This window comes from Sinocyclocheilus anshuiensis, unplaced genomic scaffold (assembly GCF_001515605.1).
Source record: "Sinocyclocheilus anshuiensis isolate Anshui unplaced genomic scaffold, SAMN03320099.WGS_v1.1 scaffold569, whole genome shotgun sequence".
In the NCBI taxonomy this organism is placed as follows: domain Eukaryota; kingdom Metazoa; phylum Chordata; class Actinopteri; order Cypriniformes; family Cyprinidae; genus Sinocyclocheilus; species Sinocyclocheilus anshuiensis.
The window spans coordinates 621,234-643,275 of NW_015536511.1; the positions used below are offsets into that span (position 1 = coordinate 621,234).

Sequence of the window (22,042 nt, forward strand, 5' to 3'; positions counted from 1 at the left end):
TAGGGTGTTGTAACTGGTTACCTAGGTATTTATGTACGGGTGTTAGAGTAATTGGCAGGACAGGGTGGTTGGTGGTTGCCAGCATGTTTCTAGGGTGTTGTAGGTGGTTGCCAGGGTGTTGCTTTGTGGTTGCTATGGTGTTGTGGCTGGTTACCATGACATCGCTATGCAGTTTCTAAGGTGTTGCAGATAGTTGCCAGTTAGTATGTGGTTGCTAGTGTGTTGTGTGTCAGTGCCAGGGCATTTCTTTCCTGTTGCTAGGGTGTAGCTGGTGGTGGCCAGGATGTTGCTATGTGGTTGCTAGGTGTCTGGTAGCCAGGGTACTTGTGGGTGTTAGGGTGATCGGCAGGGCAGGGTGTTGGTGGTTGCTAGGGTATTGCTATGTTGTTGCCAGGGCATTGCAATATAGTTTCCAGTGCATTAATATGCAGTAGCTAGGGTGTAGTGGGTAGTTGGCAGGACATTTCAATGTGGTTGCTAGGGTGTTTGTCAGGATGATGCTGTGTGGTGGCTAGCATGCTGTAGGCTGTTGCCAGGGCATTCATATATGGTTCTGAGGTGTTCTAAGGCATTTATAAGGTGTTGCAGGTGGTTGCTACAGAATTGTCATGCAGTTGTTAGGGTTTTTCGGATGGTTGACAGGGCATTGGTATGTGGTTGCTAGATTGTTGTAGATGGTTGCCTGGGTATTAATATGTGGGTGTTAAGGTGGTTGGGGGTTGCCAGAGTGTTGCTTTGTGGTTGCTAGGGTGTTGTGGGTGGCTATTGTTTCCAGTTGATATGCGATTGCTAGGTTGTAAGGGGTGGCTGGGAGGGCATTTCTAAGCGGTTGCTAGGGTGTTGTATGTTATTGCCAGGGCATTTACATATGGTTTCTAGGGTGTTGTGGGTGGTTGCCACAGCATGCAGTTGTTAGCAGTTTGGTGGGTAGTTTATAAGGCATTGGTATGTCGTTGCAAGGGTGTAGCTGGTGGTTGCCAGCATGTTGCTATACTGTTGCTGTAGGGTGTAGTGGGTGGTTGCCGGGATGTTACAATAGAGTTGTAAGAGTATTGTGGGTGGTTGCAAGGATGTTTGCTATGTGGCTGTCAGACTCTGTTCCATGTTTTGTCTGTGTCTTGCTCCCCAGGTGTTCCTTTCCCATGTTTAATTTGTCCCAGGTGTTCCCCATGATGGTTCATTGATCCCAGGTGTGTCTCGTCATCCCCTCCTCCTGTGTGTATTTAAAGTGTTCCCAGTCCCTAGTTCTCGGTCCGCTGTGTACGTCTTCCTGTGTACGTCTTCGTGTGAACGTCTTCCTGTGTTCGTCTCCCTTGGTTCCTTGGTGGTAATAAAGTCCTGTTAAACGTATTCTCCAGCGTCTCCTCATTCGTCGTGTGTGTGCAACATGACAGTGGCATTTATAAGCGGATGCAAGGGTGTTGCGGGTGGTTTTCAGGACATTGCTAGGGTATTGTTGGTGGTTGCTAGGGTGTTTCAGGTGGTTGCTAGAGCATTGTTATGTAATTTCTAGTGTTTTGTGCAGGGTTAATTGTAAAAAAAAATAAAAAAATCAGATTACTGAGAAAAATAAAGATGGATGATTTGTTGCATCGTTTAATACTGATGGTTTTGGGTTTGTTAAAATTAACAATCTCTGCTGAACTCTAAGCATACATTAATAGTGATATTCATCTTAGCAAGCACTGCTAATAAAATATATTCCTGACTCTATAGAAAACAGCTGAAATGTTAGCCCAGTTTATATGTACTTAGGAAACATAAATTCTAACTGAATAAATGTAATTTTCTGCAAGTTCTACACTGTAACTCTTACACAAAACAAAGTGCTACATGTGCTACATATGTCTGAATATGTGTTTTTTTATGAATATGCTTTTCTGATTGACATTTCATTGGAAATCTTTGGGGAATATATACAACAAATTACTAAAACATGAAGAATGACTGTTCTGATGTGTTTACAAAGAGCTCTTTTAGTTCTCGTTTTATATTGAATATCCTGGTTTGTATTCATGCTTTCAGTTCTATTCTCTTTCTCAGTTCATGAAGATAAAAGCATTTTCTTCATAGCTATGATATTCAAATTGTGTGAGTAATAAGAAAATCTACAGTATTTGTTTAAACTATATGAAAGAAGACTATGATTTGCTGGAATCTATTGTAAACCATTTAAGTGCTGGTGCTATAAAGAAAAACACAAACATGTCATATTTGTGATTCTGAGAAGATACCACATTTTTGTTTACATTAAATTGCGTGACGACAAAAGACTACTTTTTTTTTTTTCTCTCTCAGGGTTGGAGAACCATTGCTGCAGCAATATCAATGTGTCATCACATGATATACAGTATTCATCTAAATGACTGTTGTGTTGTGTTTGACAAATGTATTACTAAATTGTAAATCTGTATTGTATTACTAAAGTGGGAATAAAAAAAATGGCAAAGTGACAAGATTTAAGTGGGTTACTCTCAAGAAACCTGTCAAGAACATGTCTACAAAATAAGAAGTTACATTTAGTTAAAAAAATGCATATATCAATTACCACAATACAAAAAATCTAAACAAAATAAAGTAACAGTTAATAATTTTGTAAGACAGTAAATAGATAAATAAATAAATAAATAAACAAGATAGTAAGTAAATAAGTAAATAAATAAATAATTAGTGAAATAATGCATGGAAATATTTGTTGAACTACTTTTCATTTATGCTGATCTATTGTATCTGTCTATCTATCTATCTATCTATCTATCTATCTGTATTACAATAAAACGTATAGTAGAGTAACAAGCAAAAAAAATGTTAGTTTACAATTGATAAACTGTTATTCAGCAAAATAAATGAAATGAAATGAATGAATGAATGAATGAATGAATGAATGAATGAATGAGCAAACAAACAAACAAACACTGAATTAAAGTAATGGGAACTACCAATTTTATATCATGAGGGGGGAATAATAAAGGGAATAATTGTAGACAGAGAGTTTTTTTTTACACCACTGTGTTCTTACTCTTTTAAGGGTGTTGCCACAGCAAAGACATTGTGGTTTTTGAATATGTGAAACTACATGCCCGAATAATAAGTCTATGTTTCATAACAATTTTTATCCCTCTATGGTACAGTATGGAAATATATAAAGTTGTCCCTACATATAACATGGCATAGAAATTAATATTTCTGCATAATCCATGTAGGCTGAGACTGCAGATCAAATGCAGTTCTTTTTAGCTGCATGTATAATGTAAAAGTATATCTGTATATTTTATGTGAGTTCGAGTTTCTGACAGCATGTGTACATGGAAAGCTGTCAATCCACTGGCTTCACAGGAAGAATCAAATAATGCTGCAGGAATATCAGAGATTGACCAGATTTACTGCCTCATAATGTCACATGATTCATTGTAATGAAACACATCTTGGTTTTGCTGCATATATAAAGTCTGTGAGTGCAAAGCTCTAAGCAGAAGCCAGTCTTCTTGTCTTTAGTGGAGAAGTGCCTCTGTAGAACTGATGCCTGACTGGCACAATGATAACAAATTACACAGGTAAAACTCGTGAGATATTTGACACCTTCCAAAATAGGGTACAGTTTTTCATCAAATGGTCAGTGATGTGCTAAGGCATCAGTTGACTATCAGCCTCATAATGTCAAACAAAATATTAAATGAGCTATTTTTGATTTTCATTTTATACCCAATTTTGCTACCATCATTTTGGACATGTCATACATGCATTTCCCACATATTTACTCAAATACAGCTGTTTTATAGCAACAAACACTGCATAAACACAATAAACTACACGATAGGTAATAGGATTGTAGATTTCCCTAAATTAACCTGTCACTCTGTAGGGTCTTGCTATGTGAAGTTGTACAGTATGTGGCTAGTAGTTATTGATGGCTTGATCATTTGTACAATAAGTTTAATACAATAATTGTACAATAATTTGTACAATAATAATTTTCTGTGATAATTTGTTTGATCATATTGTCTTCCCCAAAACTGATAATGTGATCATGTTTTTTTTTGTTTTTGTTTTGGTTTTTACAGTAACTTAATTTTGTTTGATAATTTTCTCTGTGTCTGAACATGTATTTATTTATTTATTGTTACAAATAAGTGTGTTTTTTATCATTATGTCTTAAAACAACTTTGACTGATCATTTTGTTTGGCAATTTTTTGTTGTAAATTTGTCTGATATTTTATTTAGTCATTTGTCTGTTCATTTGTTTATTATTATTTTGTCTGTCCTAAAAGTTGTCTGTCTATTTTTACCTAAAATTACTTTTTGTTTGAACTTTTTGTCTTACAATAGCTAAATAATTTTGTTTATTTTTACAATGATACATATGATATTATATTATCAGACATATATTGACAATATGTTATCAGTATATTATCTTTTCATTTGTCTTACAACAACTTTGTCTAATCATTTTATTTAATCTCTTGCCTGATCATTGTTTTCTTACAATAACGTTTTCTGATCATTTTGTTAGACCAGCTTTCTTTCTGTCTGATCATTTGCTTGATCATTTTTTCTCCAATAACTTTGATCATTTGTCTGATTATTTGTTATATTATTTATCTTACAATAACTTTGATAAATTTGTTTGATAATTTTGTCTTCAACCTTGTCTGATCATTTTTTCCCATAATAAATTTGTCTGATTATATTGCTTGATTGTATGTTTTACCATTCATTTGATCCTGCAGTCGCATTCAAGGAAACCCCTGAGGTGGGGATGAGAATACAGACATTTGATTTGGTGTCTGATGTTTTATTTATTTATATTTATTAATTAATTAATTTGTCTTAAAATAAAATTTTTCTTAAAATAACTTAAGACGCCAGAGCGCGTACACAGCTCACGCACCGGATGCCGTGCGCGCCCAAAGACAGTTGGACATAGTGGTGTATTAGAGGTAAAATATGATATAAATACTGTTCGGTTTCTGGCACAAACCGATCGTTTCATGTCTTAGGACATCAATGTGTCGTCACGAGCCGCAGGGTTTAATTTGGATTTGTCTGTGCATGTTTTTTTTACTCTCATAGATTTTGTTACCATTGCCATGCATTATACGACTGATAGACTACAATGGTTAAAGTTAAAAATCATCATATGTGTTCTACTGAAGAAACAAAGTCACCTACATCTTGGATGCCCTGGGGGTAAGCAGATAAACATCAAATTTTCATTTTTGGGTGAACTATCCCTTTAAACATAAAAAAGTGCCATGTGACTCAGAATACAGAAATCAATAATTGTATTATTATACTGACTAAACTCTGAACTCATAACTTAATTGTTTGCTCTGGTATATGGGTTTATGATTAAAAAAATATGTACAGTATGCTACTGAAAATGTAATTGTGGTCTTATCATAAACTTTCAGCTAAACAAACAGTAGTGAGCAAAGAATACAGGATGTGTTCAATGTGTACATATGGTAAACCAGATTTTATTGAAATTATAATAGAGATACGGTAAAACACTTAAACCATGCAAATGTCTAAATTGACCTGTCATTAATATAATCCTGACATATTACATTTAATATTTGAATAATGACTATGCCGTACAGTGAATAACAACCCAAAACTATGGAATGACATGCTTTTTGGGTGAACTGTTTCTTTAAGCACAATATTTCATATCAAATTCACAATCTTACTATGACCCTGGCTGTGCCGTTCATTGGAGAGTCTCATGTAGCCAGATTCCCTTTCCCTGCACTGCTGAGTGAAACAGCATGGAAGTTCGCTGTGGAGGGAATGAGGCTGATTCCGTATCAGTTAGGCTTATCACGAGTGAATATGCTTTCAAAGGCCCGTGGGGCTACAAAGAGACCTTTGAGGAGACGGACAGGGACAGCTGCTCTCCAGGAACCCTGGCAAGCAAGTCCGCACTCTCTCGTTCCCATCTGCGATTGCTTTTCAGGGGTGGTTCAGCTGATCAAGGGCTGAATTTAAAAGCACTGGATGATGGAAAAGTAATTGCCCTCGCTGTGAAAATAGACCATGCACGTTGTATCACTTATTCACAGCGAATAGGGAAAAATATAGTTCTCTAATATTTTTTGTACTGTGATTTCTAAGTGCAGAAAGTTAATCATTTGCATTGCTTAAGAGAACTATCGCTTTGCGCGGTGGGGAGGCCACATCCAGCTGTTAGCGCTATTGGGATTTGGAGCTCATAGTTGCAGTTCTCTGGTACACAGACAAAAGCTTTTCAAAAGCCGTGTCAAATTCAAGAGTTACAAGCCATTTAACTTCCTGAAACTAATGCGAGTACAAGTTTATGCAGTGTGATCTCATGCTTGCTCGTCGGTATTCTTACATAGGATGTTTGGATAGACCATAAAACATACAATACCGACATACTGACAAAATCTACAACAAAACAAAAAAAACATTTTTAGACTGGTCAGAACTAATATTGCTGGACTACCACCATAGGTGACCAAATTCAGTTCACAATCACATAGTGGGACTTTTTGCCATATTGATTTTGATCCTTTAACTGTGCGCTAACAAAGAGTAATATATTTAAAATACATTTATTTAATACCAAGTATAGTTCAAATCTATTAACGTATTTACTGACATATTGCTCGGGACTTACTGATATAAAAATGATAATTCAACTTTATTTGGAGTAGGCTACTACTTGTGCACAATGCACATTTCTTAATAGTAAGCCTAAAATGTGTTTTAATGTCACTGTTAATGAGGATTGTACGATCTTTGAATAATATCAGTCTTTAAAGGCTAGATATTTAAAGTGTTCGTGAAGCATACTTGCAATAGTTCCACTTTAGCACAATCAAATATACTTCAGTATATCTTCAGTTGGACTTCAGCACTACTTCCGCACAATTAAAGTGCAAGTACAAAATTAGTTGTTATAATTAAGCAGACTTTAAGTATGCGGCTAAGTATACCAGATTAGCATACCAAAAGTACAATTGGGTATCGAGTACATAAATATGTAAATGTATTTGTAGTATACTTAGCATGAAATGAATGTATTCCAAATACATTTTAGTATATGTATGTATATGGCTGTATATTCAAAGCCTCTTGTGGCATATTGTTTTATTATAATCAATACTATAGTACTGTATGCATACATTATCACAAGTATATTGTATAGTTTTATATGTATTTTTTGTAAATATTTTGTCACTTTTCACTTGTCACTTCGTACTTTATACAGTACATTATATATATATATATATATATATATATATACTTCTATACCTACACTCTGTGTAAACTATGCTATCTCTGACCCATAACCCTTATTGTTTTTGTATTTATTTATGGTTTATTGTTTATATTGTGTATTGTTTACAGTGCAGCATTGCTCACTAAACTTGGTTTTGACTTGTTGAAATGCATGTTATGTATGTTATGTAAAATACTACATGGGTCATTCAGTGTGACAGTTTGTATACCATTTAAAATATAATACAATTTATTATGATTGATATATAGACACTTTGCTTGCATTTAATATGCTTTCTGTGTATATAAAATCATACATGACCACCAAAATGGGACGACTCATCTTTGACTCTTAAAATAATTAAATTATATAATGATTAATAAGTATTATTGTATGCTAACACTTGTATAAACAAGCATTAAAAAAAATCTCAGATTTACAGAACAGAAGTCATAACATAATATTTTGAATATATTGTAACAAAATATATTTGTTGTAACATTAAATATACTATACTATATTGTTATGTAAGAAGTGTGTGTGTGTGTGTGTGGCACTAAAACAGTGTTGCATAATTGTGAAGGGTAAATAGAAGATATAAAATAAAAACATCATCTATATTGAGTGAACTGGGACAACACATCTTTGAACATTTAAATCATTTAATGTTTTAAAGCAAATACAGTTTACTTCACTGGGTAAACACATGTGAACAATATATATATTTTTCATATCATTACCGACCTCAGCAGACATACATTCACACGGCTGCATGAAGACAAGATCTTTCTTTATGTTTTTTTTTGTTTGTTTGTTTGTTTTGTTGCAGTTATGTACAGTCATTGTAATGCATCAACCACACATCTCTATACAGAACCCATTAACATATCAAAACCTATCTACCCAAGTCCATGTCGAAGTAGATTTATGGCAATAAGCTATACATCTCCAGTCATCTGAGTTGTCTAATTTGTTTTCTAGTTCAGCTTGCAGTCAACGTCCAGACTTGAACTCCTCCGTTTCTGTTCCCCTAACATACAGCAAACCCAACTATAGTTTCCAAGGTACATACATTATTTACAGTGGAATGTCAGGCTTTGAAGTGGGCAGTTAGAAAGACATGAGACTCAGGAATGAAAAAAAAAAAAAAAAAATCTAAAAACAAGGAACATATAAAAGAAAAAAGAAAAAAACTGTATTTTGTCTGTAGAACAATATTCAAAACAAAAAGAAAATGAAAAAAAAAAGACAACATATTTTCTTAGTATGCTCATGTGCTTATGCAGGCTATTTAATGTTGCTAGAAGCATCAACATCAACTGATCCAGCAGACAGATTATTGTATGAAAAGAAATAAGCTGATATGGGTCATGAAAATTAATTATAGTCATTTGAATTCTCTTATTTGACATTTAAAGCCATAATAGCCATTTGGTAAATGGTTAACTTGTGCTTGGCTTGAGAAAACATACGAAAAATAACACTTCATTAACAAAACCCTGGGAGCATAGTGGTCAATGAAAAGAATGAAAGAGAAAGAGAAATGAAAGCAATACAAAATTACATATAAAATTAACAACTAATTAAAGTTCTGGAACAAAACACTTGTGCTTTATCTAAAGTGATGTCAGTCTCTTTAATCACAGCCATGATTGCGTAGCAGGTTTCCAGTTGTGAGCTGGTTAAAAAAGTGCTGACGGACCAGCGATGGGTTGCTTTTGTATTTTGTCATCATATGAAGCAGAGAGATAATATTTGTATTCATGAGGGTTTATGGTATGGTAAAAATACAGCTTTCTTAATACTTGAAGTCCAGGTGATAAGCTTTCCACCACACTGACCAACTTGTGTAGATTCATATGTTTATCATGTGAATGTTGTAAAAAATGTACAGTGAGGGCTGACAATAACTCTAAAAAAAACCAATATGTACAGGATTCAGATCTAAAAAAAAGTAAAACCTTACATCTCACACGTCATAGGCACTGCAATTTGTATAACTTTGCACATTGACCTTACTAAGCTAAAATACAAGGTTTGCTAAGCAACAAATGTACAGTTATTCATTATGTGGTCTGTTTTAGGTCAAATCAAGATGTGCATGAGGTCTACCATCAAGGTTTTTATTAATTTGTAGCTTAGGTGTAGACATAGTACGACTTTCCTCATGGGACAGACCACAAGGAATCTGCTGCTGCAAGTTCTAGTCTGTTTATTATGTGGGTTCTTTTAATAATGGCTTCATTTACTAGCTTTAATGCATGTTATCATTTTTAAGTCCCTTCTGCAGATTTTCTAATGCAAAAATGCCACCAGATTCCATGAGGGCCTGCTCATGGATGAGCAACCTACAGTAAGTGGCTTTCATCTGGAGTTTCCCATGTTTTCAAGTCCGCCTAGATTGTCTGTGTGATTACAGCGGTTCAGCATCCTAATCTCTTGTCTTGTTAAGAGCCTTGTTTAAGGCAGGCAAGGGAATTAAATATTTCATGGACAAGTCATGATAAATTCTACTAAATCATTTTTTGAGTCTAGAAAGAGATATAGATACAGCTAGGGAGGTTATTTGTCTCTGGAAGTAAAATCATTTAGTGGAAAACTGCCCACCCTTTTGCAAACACCAAACCCGGATGTAAAAAGTGTGATAAAGGCTGAACCAAACAAAGAGCAATTAAAAAATACGCGCATGCATTAAAAAAAGGCCTTGAATGCTTGTACATTTTGCAGTTGAACAGGTATGTCAGGACTTTGATGAATATCTGTTTTATTTATTTAAATGCATACTAATTTGTAGCCAACAGATCTGCTCCTTATAGAGGATCAGGGAGGATTTGGAAAGAAATCCAGGCTTTGCCGTAGATCCTGTGGTTTCAGAGATCCAGGAGTACATAACAAGCCTGTCTGTGATGCCTAGTTGCTGCCATGTTTACCTCCGATTTCACTTTGGCTTGAGACTTTTCCGTAATTTAATTTCTGTGCTTTTACCGCTACCTACTTTTGGAAAAACTACTTCCATCAAAAGGCTCTAAATGGTGGTTGACACAAGCGCTACACGCCTGTGTCGTAATCTCCTGTGGAACTAAACATTACCATTGAACCTGTTCATATTTACAAGATCTTGAAAACATTTTGACCACTCCACATCACCAACTCTAAATAACAAACACCCTGTCTTTATAACAACACCACATTATACAGGATTATCCTTTTCTGTCTTAAGAGTTTCAGAGGAAATGGATTTTGGAAAGCATCGCTATGATAACACTACACGTGATGGCACATCCGAGGTGGATCTGTGGCTGGAGACTGACTAAGACTGGCATGGAGAATGAGGGGCGTGTAGGTGGGCGCAGTATATCTGTCTAGGCCCCGTTCTGCATGCTCGACTGCAGTGTGCATATGACTAACGCTGCAGATGTGTTCCTCAGCTCTCAGGGTAGCTGGGTCTTAAAATAAATACTGTTTTTGGAAAGCAGTCAGAACCCACATGCTTTTTTGTTCCATTGGATTGTATGCTACCAGAACATGCCACATTTTCAGACCCCTGGATTCAGGGATGTTGGGAGCGGCGTTTGTACCAAGAACCACAGGATTATGATGTTTCCATTAAACACAATAGTGCTAATGCAACCTTCGACCTCGTAATGACACAGAATAATTATTCTACTATTTAGTTCCACATTTTCTGGTAACCAACACTCCATATAAAAAAAAAAAACAAGACTATATAAAAATGAACAAAACCTATGATTAACATAAAAGTAATGGTAATATGCTAATGAGATTAAAAAAACAAGACAAACAAACAATAAAAAAAATAATCATACATCCAGTGTAAGACTTTCACAACATGATCAGCAATATACCCCTTTCCAAAACAGTTACAGTCTCTTTTTATACATTTAATACATTTATAATAACAACAAAATGAGACAAAAAGGATAATACACTGTAATATTTTCAAGCGACTTGCCTGTCCAGCCTTACTGGATGTTGATTGGCATCAGTCTGTGAGAAAACTGATTGCTGTTGTAGCAGGTTCATCTAAAAGCGTGTGGATGTGTAATGATGTTGACATGTTGATGCAGTGAGCTATTTTTCTACAGCTGTTTATTTCGATGGGCTCTGATGGGGCGGAGCTTACTGGGTCAGGGGTGGGATGTGCAGATAGGGATGAACACATGGAAGGGAGGGTTCTAGTGATGGAGGTGGATGGGTGTGGTCGGATGCAAGAGAGGGCAAAAGGTCGTTGATCTTTTTTTTTTTCCCTTGACATTGCATGCCACTCTACACATACCACTCTTTCTTTGAAATAACAGAGCCGTCGGTTTGGGAGACCATGTCGTCGGCGATCTCGGGCTCGGGGTCGTACTGGAAGGCGAGAGTCCGTTCGTCGTAATCGCGACTTTTTCCTTCATCTACGGTGAAATAGGGTCTCTTCAAATCCTCAGAGTTGCCGTCGAAATCCCGATCGCCGCCCTCAAAACCATCGGGCCCGCTAATTTGTGCCGGCTTCTTTTCATCGTCTGAGTCATCGGGGTACTGCAGGTTCTTGGGCATCGGAGGATGAGCGGGCATGCCGCCAGCCTTGCTGTATCCATTCCCGAACACGTGCTTTTTGGTGCTGTAGTCGCCCTTAAAGGTGCGCTGACGCCGCCGCAGGAAGAAGACGAGCAGTGCGATGGCAGCCACCAGGAGGGCCACCCCACCGACTGCGCAGCCGATGGCAGCACCGGAACTATGCTCCTCCAATGGGATCTCACGGCCATCAAAAGGCGGGGAGTTAGGGAATTCTGGGTAGGAAAACACAGATGGAAGGGGAGAGTGTGTCAGTGCTCTGGTGGGAAGGAGGTGCATTTGTGCAGGTGCTCATTTTTGATGAGGAAAGGAAAATAGGGGAGGAGAAAGAAAAGGGAAGAAAGGAAGGAGCCCCCATCCCATACCCACAACCACCCTAACCCTAATTCCCACAAAACCAATCCATTATGACAGCTTAACACAGAAAGCAAGAGCTGAATGTTTAGTCTCATCATACATTTTATGTAAGGTACACAAGAACAAGCACTCTAACCATTTTATAAGCAAAGATAACAAACAAAAGTCTTGAAATTTAGGGCACCTGTACACTAGAGCAAGGGCATAATGTTTTCATTTATTGCAGATTGGGTCTAGTTTCTAATACCCACCTAACATATTGTTTTCTGCATATTGGTTGTACCATGTTGCTTTAGTTTTGGGTACAAAATTATATAAGGACAGAATTTGAACCGTGGAAGGTATTAATTAAAAGATTCAATCGGATTGACAAAATTTACCTAATAGTACAACCCATCCTCACTCCTAAGGCACCAAGAACTGAAGCACCTTGTGCTTCACTATTAAGGGAAACCTAGGCCAAGGGTCTCCTCCAACGCTGCTCCTAAAGAGCCACCGTCCTGCAGATTTCAGCTCCAACCACAAACACACCCAAACCAGCTAATCAAGGCGTTCAGGGTTACTTGATAATTACAGGAAGGTGTGTTGGAGCAGGGTTGGAACTGAAGTCTGTAGGACGGCAGCTCTCCAGGAGCAGGGTTGGAGATCCCTGCCCATAGGTGTCAATATATTTTGATGAACTTGGAACTCCATTGCTTTCAACTGCTTGCCTTATTCAACAGATTAAGGCATGGAGACAAACTTATAATTAAATGACAATAAATTGAGTATTGGCATCAAAGGATTTTCAATAGACTTCTAGCAACTGAGGTATACCTTCAGCATCCTAACAGTGATGCTAAAGGCACTTAACCATGCTTTAGTTTTTGCCTCCTTGGGAATGAGAATGGGTTGAATATTAACTGGTGTTTCATTGGTGTTGCAGTAAATGTTAAAACTTTTGGTTGCTTTACGTTCTGAAACTTTTTTTTTTTTTTTTTCTGATATGCTCTTGTGATGCATAACCCTTAAATTAATTTAAAATTGAAATTAATTGATTCAAAGTATTGTCTGACGTACCGTAAACTCTAGTGCCTAGACACCCTTGATCATTTAAGCAATTCACTGCAGCATTTTAATCTGTCTGGAGGTAAAGCTTGCGTTAAAAGTAACAATCAGCACCGATACACTTATAACAATAGACCAGACAGCTCTTTAAATCTGAGCGACCTCAAAAATTACAATCCAACATAAGTACAGGTGGCTTGTATTTGAAGCTCTTGACCTTGTTGGCTTATATGGAATACATTTTTTATAGAGCACTCTCTTTCATTCTCTTAAACCATTCATGAAATACATTTATTTATTTTTACTCAATGAATTAAAGAACAGATAACGAACCCTAATGCTGCAGGTGAAAGGCAAAGCGAGCACTACCGCTTTCAAAAGTTCATAAAGACTTTCTAATGAGTGATGTGGTTTTTTACAGACATGCTGGAACATGAATCCCCTGCAAGGCTACTGTACATGGTTATAGCTGACACACTGCTTGTGGTTTTGTTTTCAAAGCACACAAAATACATGCATCCAACAGAAAGCAACTGACACAGCATGTAATAAGCCCATGCAAAAAGTCAGTAAACCGTTTCTTAAAAGTACCCACAGCATTGAGATTTGCAAACAGCAATTAGATTTGAAGAAGTAATTCACACACACTCACACACATACACAAAAGCAAGACATGCAACATTTTTCAGCATTGGATCATTCACAATTGCTGGATTAACAGTTTACATGCGGTTTCTAAAGGCTTTTCTTTGTGCGGCACTCCTTGTAAACATAACCAAACCGCTCCAAGCACTACAACAGGTCAGTGCAAAAATCTGCCAATACTCAAATATAAAACATAACCAAGGGGTTCTCTAAAATTAGTTACAATGAGACAAAGCAACAAGCTATGTGTCTTCTACAATACATTTTATTAGTCGTCATGTCCGAAATCCCAATCCAAATCAGAATGTCTTAATTGGATCTGACTGTCACAATGTAAGAAACAAAGACATCCAACAATGTCTTCTATGAGCTCCTTCAAACTGCCTACAAATGTGTCTTTCACGCATTGTGTTAACACTGCAGTTGTGCATAGTTAGCAGCACAACACAACTTCTGACAACAACTAGGCAGTAGACGCTAGACATCCTGCATCATATTTCCAGTCTGAAGTCTATGCCATTTACATGTGCTAATAGAATATGCCGGTTAAAAAGGTCAGCGGCTGCATTGTGAAGGTTTCTGACTGCCTTATGCGACAGTGACTTATTGAATATAGGCAGTAATAAGGCGGTCAGGGTGAGCTGCATTTGACATATTCCAGCTCCTTAATGAGCTTCCATTCTAGACCTGGCAGAGCACCGTCTGGTACCCACCACACACGCGGTGATGGTCAGATATTTCTCATTGACATGCTCAGACAGTTTGTGAAGGATTACGGTCATAAAAGGCAAAAACCTCTAGGGGTTTAATCCATCTTGTCCTTTAATCTAAGAATATAAAGTTAAATGCTAATAGGGAAGGGAAAAGGCAAAGCATACTTTCAGAGGATACACAAAGTGCACAAATAAAAATGTTTCTAGCTACACAAGCTCACATTCACATATTGTTACGTTTTGTGCAATTCATAACACAATGCTAGAACCATTATACTCTGTAAAAAAACTTTTCAAAGTTTGTAAATAAAACAAATATGTTTGGAGTACATTTTATAGGAAAATGCTTTTTTAGTTTTTCTACTTAAATATTTGTATTTTTAATTTAATGTGTTACTTGCCATGATTGTGCAATTATTTGCAAAATTTACTAACAGTTTCTGAGAGAAAATTGTTTCTACACCAACTACACTGCTGCAAATGGTACTATAGCGAGTCTTAGCATAAATATTCTGCTTCTATGGTCAGTTTTCAAGTTTTTTTTTTCAAGTGAACTACTGTCATGATAGGAACAGTTTGAAGAGAGCCCTGCTAAGAAAGTTGATTCAAGTCAGTAAACTTGTGAAATGTTTATAGCTAACAGTATAACAACACATTAGTTTAAAGACACGGTTATTTTAAGCTAACTCTATCGCCCCCTAGAGTGTGGAGGATAGTTACCACCACAGTACTTCTGCCCAAACATGAACTAAACATTTTGCCACTTTTGTAATTTGCTGTTATGATAGTAAAAAAAAATAAATAAATGAAAATAAAATAAGGAAAAAGAGGGTAAACATAACTGATGAAAAAAATAGATGATAGATAGACAGACAGACAGACAGACAGACAGATAGATAGATAGATAGATAGATAGATAGATAGATAGATAGATAAATAGGCTTGCTGGTGTAAGCTGGTTTTGCAAGGCCCTTCACATATTTTCTGTTGCATTTCATTTATAAACTTTTGTGTGTAGCTTAATTAACCACCTATCTCTGTCAGGACACTCCTGTAAAAGACATTTTTAATCTCAAGGTTTCTTTCCTGGTTAAAAAAAGGTCTAACAATATAATGGGCTTTTAAACGATTTCATTTCCTGTTTTAACTCCATTAAACCATTATTTCAAATTCTCAAACACCTCTCATTAATGTTAATGGCAAATGTTAAGGCTAACAGGCTGCCGTTTCTCATATTGGGGGGTCAAGGGAACAATTTGACTTCTGAAGTCTTTCTCTCAAGTTTAATTACTGTGACACTCCACGGCTAAAGCCATTCAACCACAGGAACCCATTTATGTATACTCTACCTCCCTCTCTCTGCTTCTCCTTCCGATGCTCTTTCTATTCTAGGTTTAGTCAGAGAGTGTCCACACTGTGGTTTGGCTGCCGGTGGTGCGACCACTCTCTCAGCTATCAGCTCCCAAGTATTAATCTGGCCTTTAATGGGATTAGACAAACTGGGGGCATCATTATACTGAGAGAGAGAAATAAACAGGACTGGAAGAGTTGAAAGGACCAGTCTTCTTCCTCTAATTCGCTCCTCTTTCCTTCAGTGCACCTTTCTGTCAGTATCTCCTCAGCTCTCGCACCATCACTCTAATTGGTAAACTCGTTTTGTGCCCCTCATTCTTTTCCTGCTGAAGGCGTGTGTTTATACTGCTACTATATTTATGACAGACCATAACTAGCTGCGACCAGACAGAAGCATTAAAACTGCAAAATGACCCCCATGAAAAAAATTATAGCAGATTATTTCACACCGGAGGCCCCTTATGAAGCCTATAAACATTTGCCACCCAAGTGGGTTTTTTCTGAAAACATAAAAATTCATATGGAAAATGTGGCAGACTAAATCCTTATCAATGCAAAATCTCAATAAAATGAAAACTAACGCGTGTTTGACTGGTACAAACATTATGTCAGACTAGTTTTGTCATTCAGACCACTGTTATTTTAGAATCATTGAGCCAACTAATTGAAATGTATTATTTGTATTAATGGTTTGAAAGTTTTTTTTTTTTTTTTTCTGTTAATATTTTCATTTTCATTTTAGTAAATGTTTTTGTGTTGTCATTTTTTTTTTTTTTTTTTAGTCTTGGTTGTCTTAATTTATGAATTTTTAAAAACTACATTATTTTGTGTTACATTTATAAGCTTTTTAAAAACAAAACAAGCTGCATTTATTATTTATTTTCCCACAAAATGTGTTGCTCCACCAGAGAATGTAGAGTTTTTTTTTTCCTTCCTTAGAAGAAAGGGATATTTTTTTTTTTTTTAATACAAAACATTTCTGGCCCTCATTGACTTCCATTGCATTTTTATTTTCTTTATTATTAGCATTTTTCATTCTATCCAAGTCAATTAAATACAACAGCTGTTTGATTACCCACATTCTTCTAAATACCATGTTTAATGTAACAGAAGAAAAAAAATAATACAACTTGATGCTGAGTAAATAAAGACAATAAAAATAATTTTTGGGTGAACTATCCCTTTAAAGTGTTCCTTTAGTCCAGGTTGCATGCTATAAGAAAATATCCTTTAAAAGATCTTTAAAAAGACTCCATCAGGCTCACAAGAGCTCTCAGATAATCAAAGGTATGGAGACCATAGATGAAGTCCTTGAAGACTTGATTTGCAAAGCGAATCAATGGCAGTATTCGCCGTACAGCCAAAGTACTAAGGCATGATGGGGAAGAAAAGATGTTCCCACACCACACTTCAAGACTCTGATTCTCCATATATGTTCTTAAAACACACCTACTGCCCGTCCTTGATAAATCATTTTATTTTAACTGAACTATGGAAGCTCAATGCTAATACAGCTAGCATTAAACTAGCAAGCTCTAGCTAAAAAAAAAAACAGCTACCCCTGTTGAAAAAAACAGCATATGCTGGTTAGGTATATTTTGATGCTGGGATGCTGGTTTAAGCTGGTCCTATACCAGCATATGCTGTTTTTTTCAACAGGGACGCTATTTACGTGTCATTCATTACCTCAGGAACTATGTCTTCCACATACATTGTGTGTGGGCCTGTTGTTAATCACACGACTAATCATATTACCGCAACGCTAATAATTTAGCAGTCTCCAGCTGCTTTTCTTCATCGGATGGCAGGGAAGCGGAGCGAGGTGACAGACACGTAGCGTGGTTGTGAGAGGGGTGGTGGGGGATCTCAGACTTCAATGCCATGTCGCCAACGGCTACACCTGCCAGAAGATAGATAAAACCTCACTCGCAGTGTGTCTCCAACTGCCCTGATACCATTAAAGCTGACAAAAGAACCCGCCTATTAACAAGCCTCTGGGAATATGCAGATACTGCCGTAACCTTGAGTTGCGGTGGACAAACAGAGCCCTGTTGAGATTAATTGGTCGAAGAACCATGAAAAACCTCAATTCAATCAAAGCACGTGGATTTATAATGTGTGACGTGCGGCGTTGCAGTCTTCCAAATGATTTTCTGTTTGGCTAATCATTAACTGGCTTTGAATTTCATCTCTAGCTAGCGTTTACATTTATTTACATTAATTTTCTTCCATATCAGCATGTCTACGTGAATGTGTATAATCTGTTGTGACAATTACTAGCGGGAAAAACACAGTCCAACATATGTTCTCCGAGAAACGTGGAGGTAACGTAAATTAAAACATAAAAAAACACTAAGCTTCCACGCTAATAAAGACACTGGCTTGAACAGACGCTTGACAGCTACTTCATAAAGAACACGTATTCACAAAACACCATATATAAATACATCGAATAAAACAGATATGTAAAACAAAAGTTTCAGTCAGTCAGGCGGCTGCCATCACTGTCATAAATCTAAATGAGCTGATGAGCTGCTCTCCTCGTCTTATGAGAGATTGACGACACCTCTGAATTTAGCTCTCACCAGATAGTGTGGAAGACGTGTGTGAAGCAAACAGCACTGTGCGAATGTGCGGGTGTTTATGTTGTAGTAAGTGTGTGAGAGAAAGACTCCGGGGGAGTTCAGGGGTATGAAATACCATTGTTGTTTACTAACTAGGGTGCGCTTTCTCACTCAGACACCTCCATGCTTTTGATCATAATTTAAGAGTGATGTTCAAATTATTATTAATGAATCAACCAACACTACAGTAACTACATTAACAGTCAGAACACCTTTCGAAACCACACAAAAACTCCCTCGCAATGACTTTCACAGGCAACGCCACTTACATTTTGTAGAGAAAATGTAAACATGTACAAGTCTATTATCACGAAAAAAACTTTCCCTGAACTCATAATTGAGGTATCCTCAGTGGCCCATCACATTCATTTCCCTCACTGTCCTGTATCTTCACATCATTCCAATGCATCATGCTGCCTGAGAGAAAATTGAATTGTGTGATTTTGGCTCATTTGATGGAAATAACTAATGGTTTGGAGTATTTTATATATTTTTTTTTACTTTAAAAAATAAATGTGCTGTTGCTAAACCGAATGTATAAAAGATTGGAAAATGACTATGATGTTCTTTTCTCTCTATGTTTAGTCAGAGCTTGAATATGGAATTTTATTTATGGAATATTAGGGACTGTTAATAAACTGCACTAATTAATTGCTATTAATCTAATAATAATTTTTTAACAGTTTATATTTGTTGAATATTGCTGAAATTTGACTAAATATTTAATCAATATATAAGATATGATATATTTATTCACACACACGTGCTTTTTGCCCTCTCTCTCTCTTTAGTCAGTTCTCAAGTATGGGATTTTATTTATGGAATATGTTAATACACTGCAATAATGGATTGCTATTAAACTCATACTATTTTTGTAGTTAATTTTGTAGTTTTGAATTTGCTAAAATTTGACTAATTATATTTAATTAATATAAAACAATTAATTATTTAATAGCATAAAAACAAATGCATCAATCAACCAACCATAAAACTACATTTTAAAATGAATCTAGGTCTCGTCTGTTTACTAGGTGACGGTTGGCTAAAGGTTTGCAGCTGTTCGATGTGTATGAGCGTGTCTATACAAGCAGCATCACAGTGCAGGAGTCTATTTGCATTCCTAACCTCCATCACCATCATTTCTACACAACAGAATAAATGTCCAGCTGAGGCAGGGAGACTAGATGAAAGCGAATATAAAGACAGGAAAATCGTGCAGCAAGAGATGTGAGCAGAATATAGTGAATGAGCCAAAAAAGAGGGAGAATAGGAAAAAGAGGATGACATAAAAAGAGAGTTAGGGAGGGCCGGTAATTGAGGAGGATGTGTTTACTCAGTAATTCAAGTGAGAGACAGTGAGAGAGCGAGTGTGAGAGAAAGAGAGGGGGAGACAGAAATTGCTTGTTACTCTCCTGACTGGATTTGCCTATGGTTGTGAAGTCATGGAAATGTAATGCTGCCACAAAGGATAAATCCTCATCAGCGGGCTAAACTCAACAAGCAAACTTTCTCTCCAGAACACCACACAAAAGGCTCCTTCTCTCTCACTTTTCCTCCATCCTCTTTCAAGCATGCTATCATTCCTTTCCCTTCTTCCTTACAAGGCTTTGCACTTTAGCCAAATATGGCCTAAAGGAATATCCCGGGTTCAATAAAAGTTAAGCTCTGTTGAAAAGTTTTGTGATATGCTGCCAATTACCTCAGAAAAAAAATTTGACGTCCCTCAGTTTGTCACAATGACAGTTATGCACTTATTTATTTCTTTATTTTTTTCCAGTTAACGTTTATTGTATTTCAAGTAATGAAATAACTAAGTATAACCACTCTGAGTCATATTGGTTTGCAATGACATGTGAGTTAGTGAATGATTACAGATTTATTTTTTTTTTATTTTTTTTGCATGAACTACCCCTTTGAATGTCACTGTAAAAATTTCAACCTTTAAACGTGGGTCTGCGCTGAGTGATAACATGACGGAAAACTGTTGACATGAAGAGCTGATCACATTCAAGACTCTGACCTGAACTCGTGCTGGCATCCGCAGCTCATGAGAGATTTTCTCCAGAGAACGGGATTGGATTTTTAGACATCCTACCGAAGCGCTGGTCTAATCTCATTTAGTCGCGGCATCCTCGTATCAAACAATTTCTCTTCCTGATAGATAATCGGAATGACTGAGGATCATAACGGCACATGCGTGGCTCTTGCAGAACACGATAAATGTGTGGCTTGTTATTTCTAAGCTGATATGCATGAGATTTTGACCACATCAAGACCAAATTAATAATCATTTTAGCAGGTGAGCTGTACTGTTCGTCAAATGCAAACACGTCGTCTTCATCTGGCTGTCAGAAGCAGCTGATGTCAGGAGAGAAGAGAGGAGGAAGCAAGATTATATAAGGAAAGAAGTATCTCAAGCCTCTATATTACTGTTGCTTATATTTATTAATAAGTGTTAAACTTGAAAACATACCATATGTTTAGCAGATTGTGTTGCATACATAGATTAAATCACTTTTGAAAATGTCATTTGGTGTAACAATCAAGTAACAAATAATATCATACTTTCCTTAAACCTTGAATACACCATTATTTTATTTATTTATTTATTTATTTATTTTATTTTGGAGAGTTACACCATATGACTAACCTTTGCTTGTCATAAGGATTGCATTTAAGGATTAATTGGCCCTAGCATGATTAACCATAATATTAACTGTAACTATTATATAATTTCTTGTTTTGTTGGTCACACCACATGACTGCTTCATTTGCCCGTAAAATGTTTTTTAAATATTAATAAACAGTGAAGATTTTGTGCTAACCTACTCAATAAGGTTTGTTTGTTTGTTTTCATTCTTTTAAAGTAAAAACCCTAAAAAGGACTTGTATGCCTATTATAAAATAAATCATATTTATAATATATAATACATTATAATAATACATAAAAAATAATATTTATAATAATAACAAATACGTATTATTATTTTGTACTTATTTATTTTTTAAGATGCTTATCACAGAAATTTATTCAAATCATTGTATTTATGAATTGCATTTTTTATGTATTTTTTTAATAAATGAAATGTAGGGTAATAGACCGAATCAGACAATTTAAGATTCGATCAAGAACATGGGTGAAACACGAGGAGCCGAATTCCACAGAAAGGCCCAAGACACAGGATGTTCGTAAATCAGATCCTGGTGCCACAAGCCTGAACTAGCAGCTTTGAGTAGCTCACAGCATTTAAACAAAAGAACACTTATTGACAATTCCAAGGAGATTGTCAATTTTGGGGCAAGTAATCAAGATTAATGGTCAGAGATGCACAGCATGACCATCACATGTAAACCAGTGACGATCACGAGCTCTTTGGATTGACTTCCCCCACCTAGAAGACAAAGAACAGACTGAAATTCCTTATGAGAGACCTCTTAACCTCTGGTCTTCACAGAACATGTCCTTATGTTCAGAGAA

General features: G+C 36.3%; 1 protein-coding gene across 4 annotated transcripts in view; it reads right to left on the reverse strand.

The window, feature by feature from the left end:
* Positions 1-22,042, reverse strand: part of nectin1b (nectin cell adhesion molecule 1b) — a 228,968-nt gene that overhangs the window by 101,874 nt on the left and 105,052 nt on the right. The window contains exons 6-7 of one of the 4 annotated variants that reach the window (XR_001634588.1): positions 9,799-12,040; positions 8,504-9,760 (exon numbers count right to left, since the gene is read on the reverse strand). The exons of 2 other annotated variants lie outside the window; for them this stretch is intronic. Coding sequence is in view for 1 of the 2 variants with exons in the window: in XM_016490703.1 (XP_016346189.1) it covers positions 11,535-12,040 (506 nt within the window). In the remaining variant the exon portion in view is untranslated. Of the gene's footprint in view, positions 1-8,503; positions 12,041-22,042 lie in introns of those variants that run through there. One more of the 4 variants, XM_016490703.1, reaches the window with a different exon arrangement.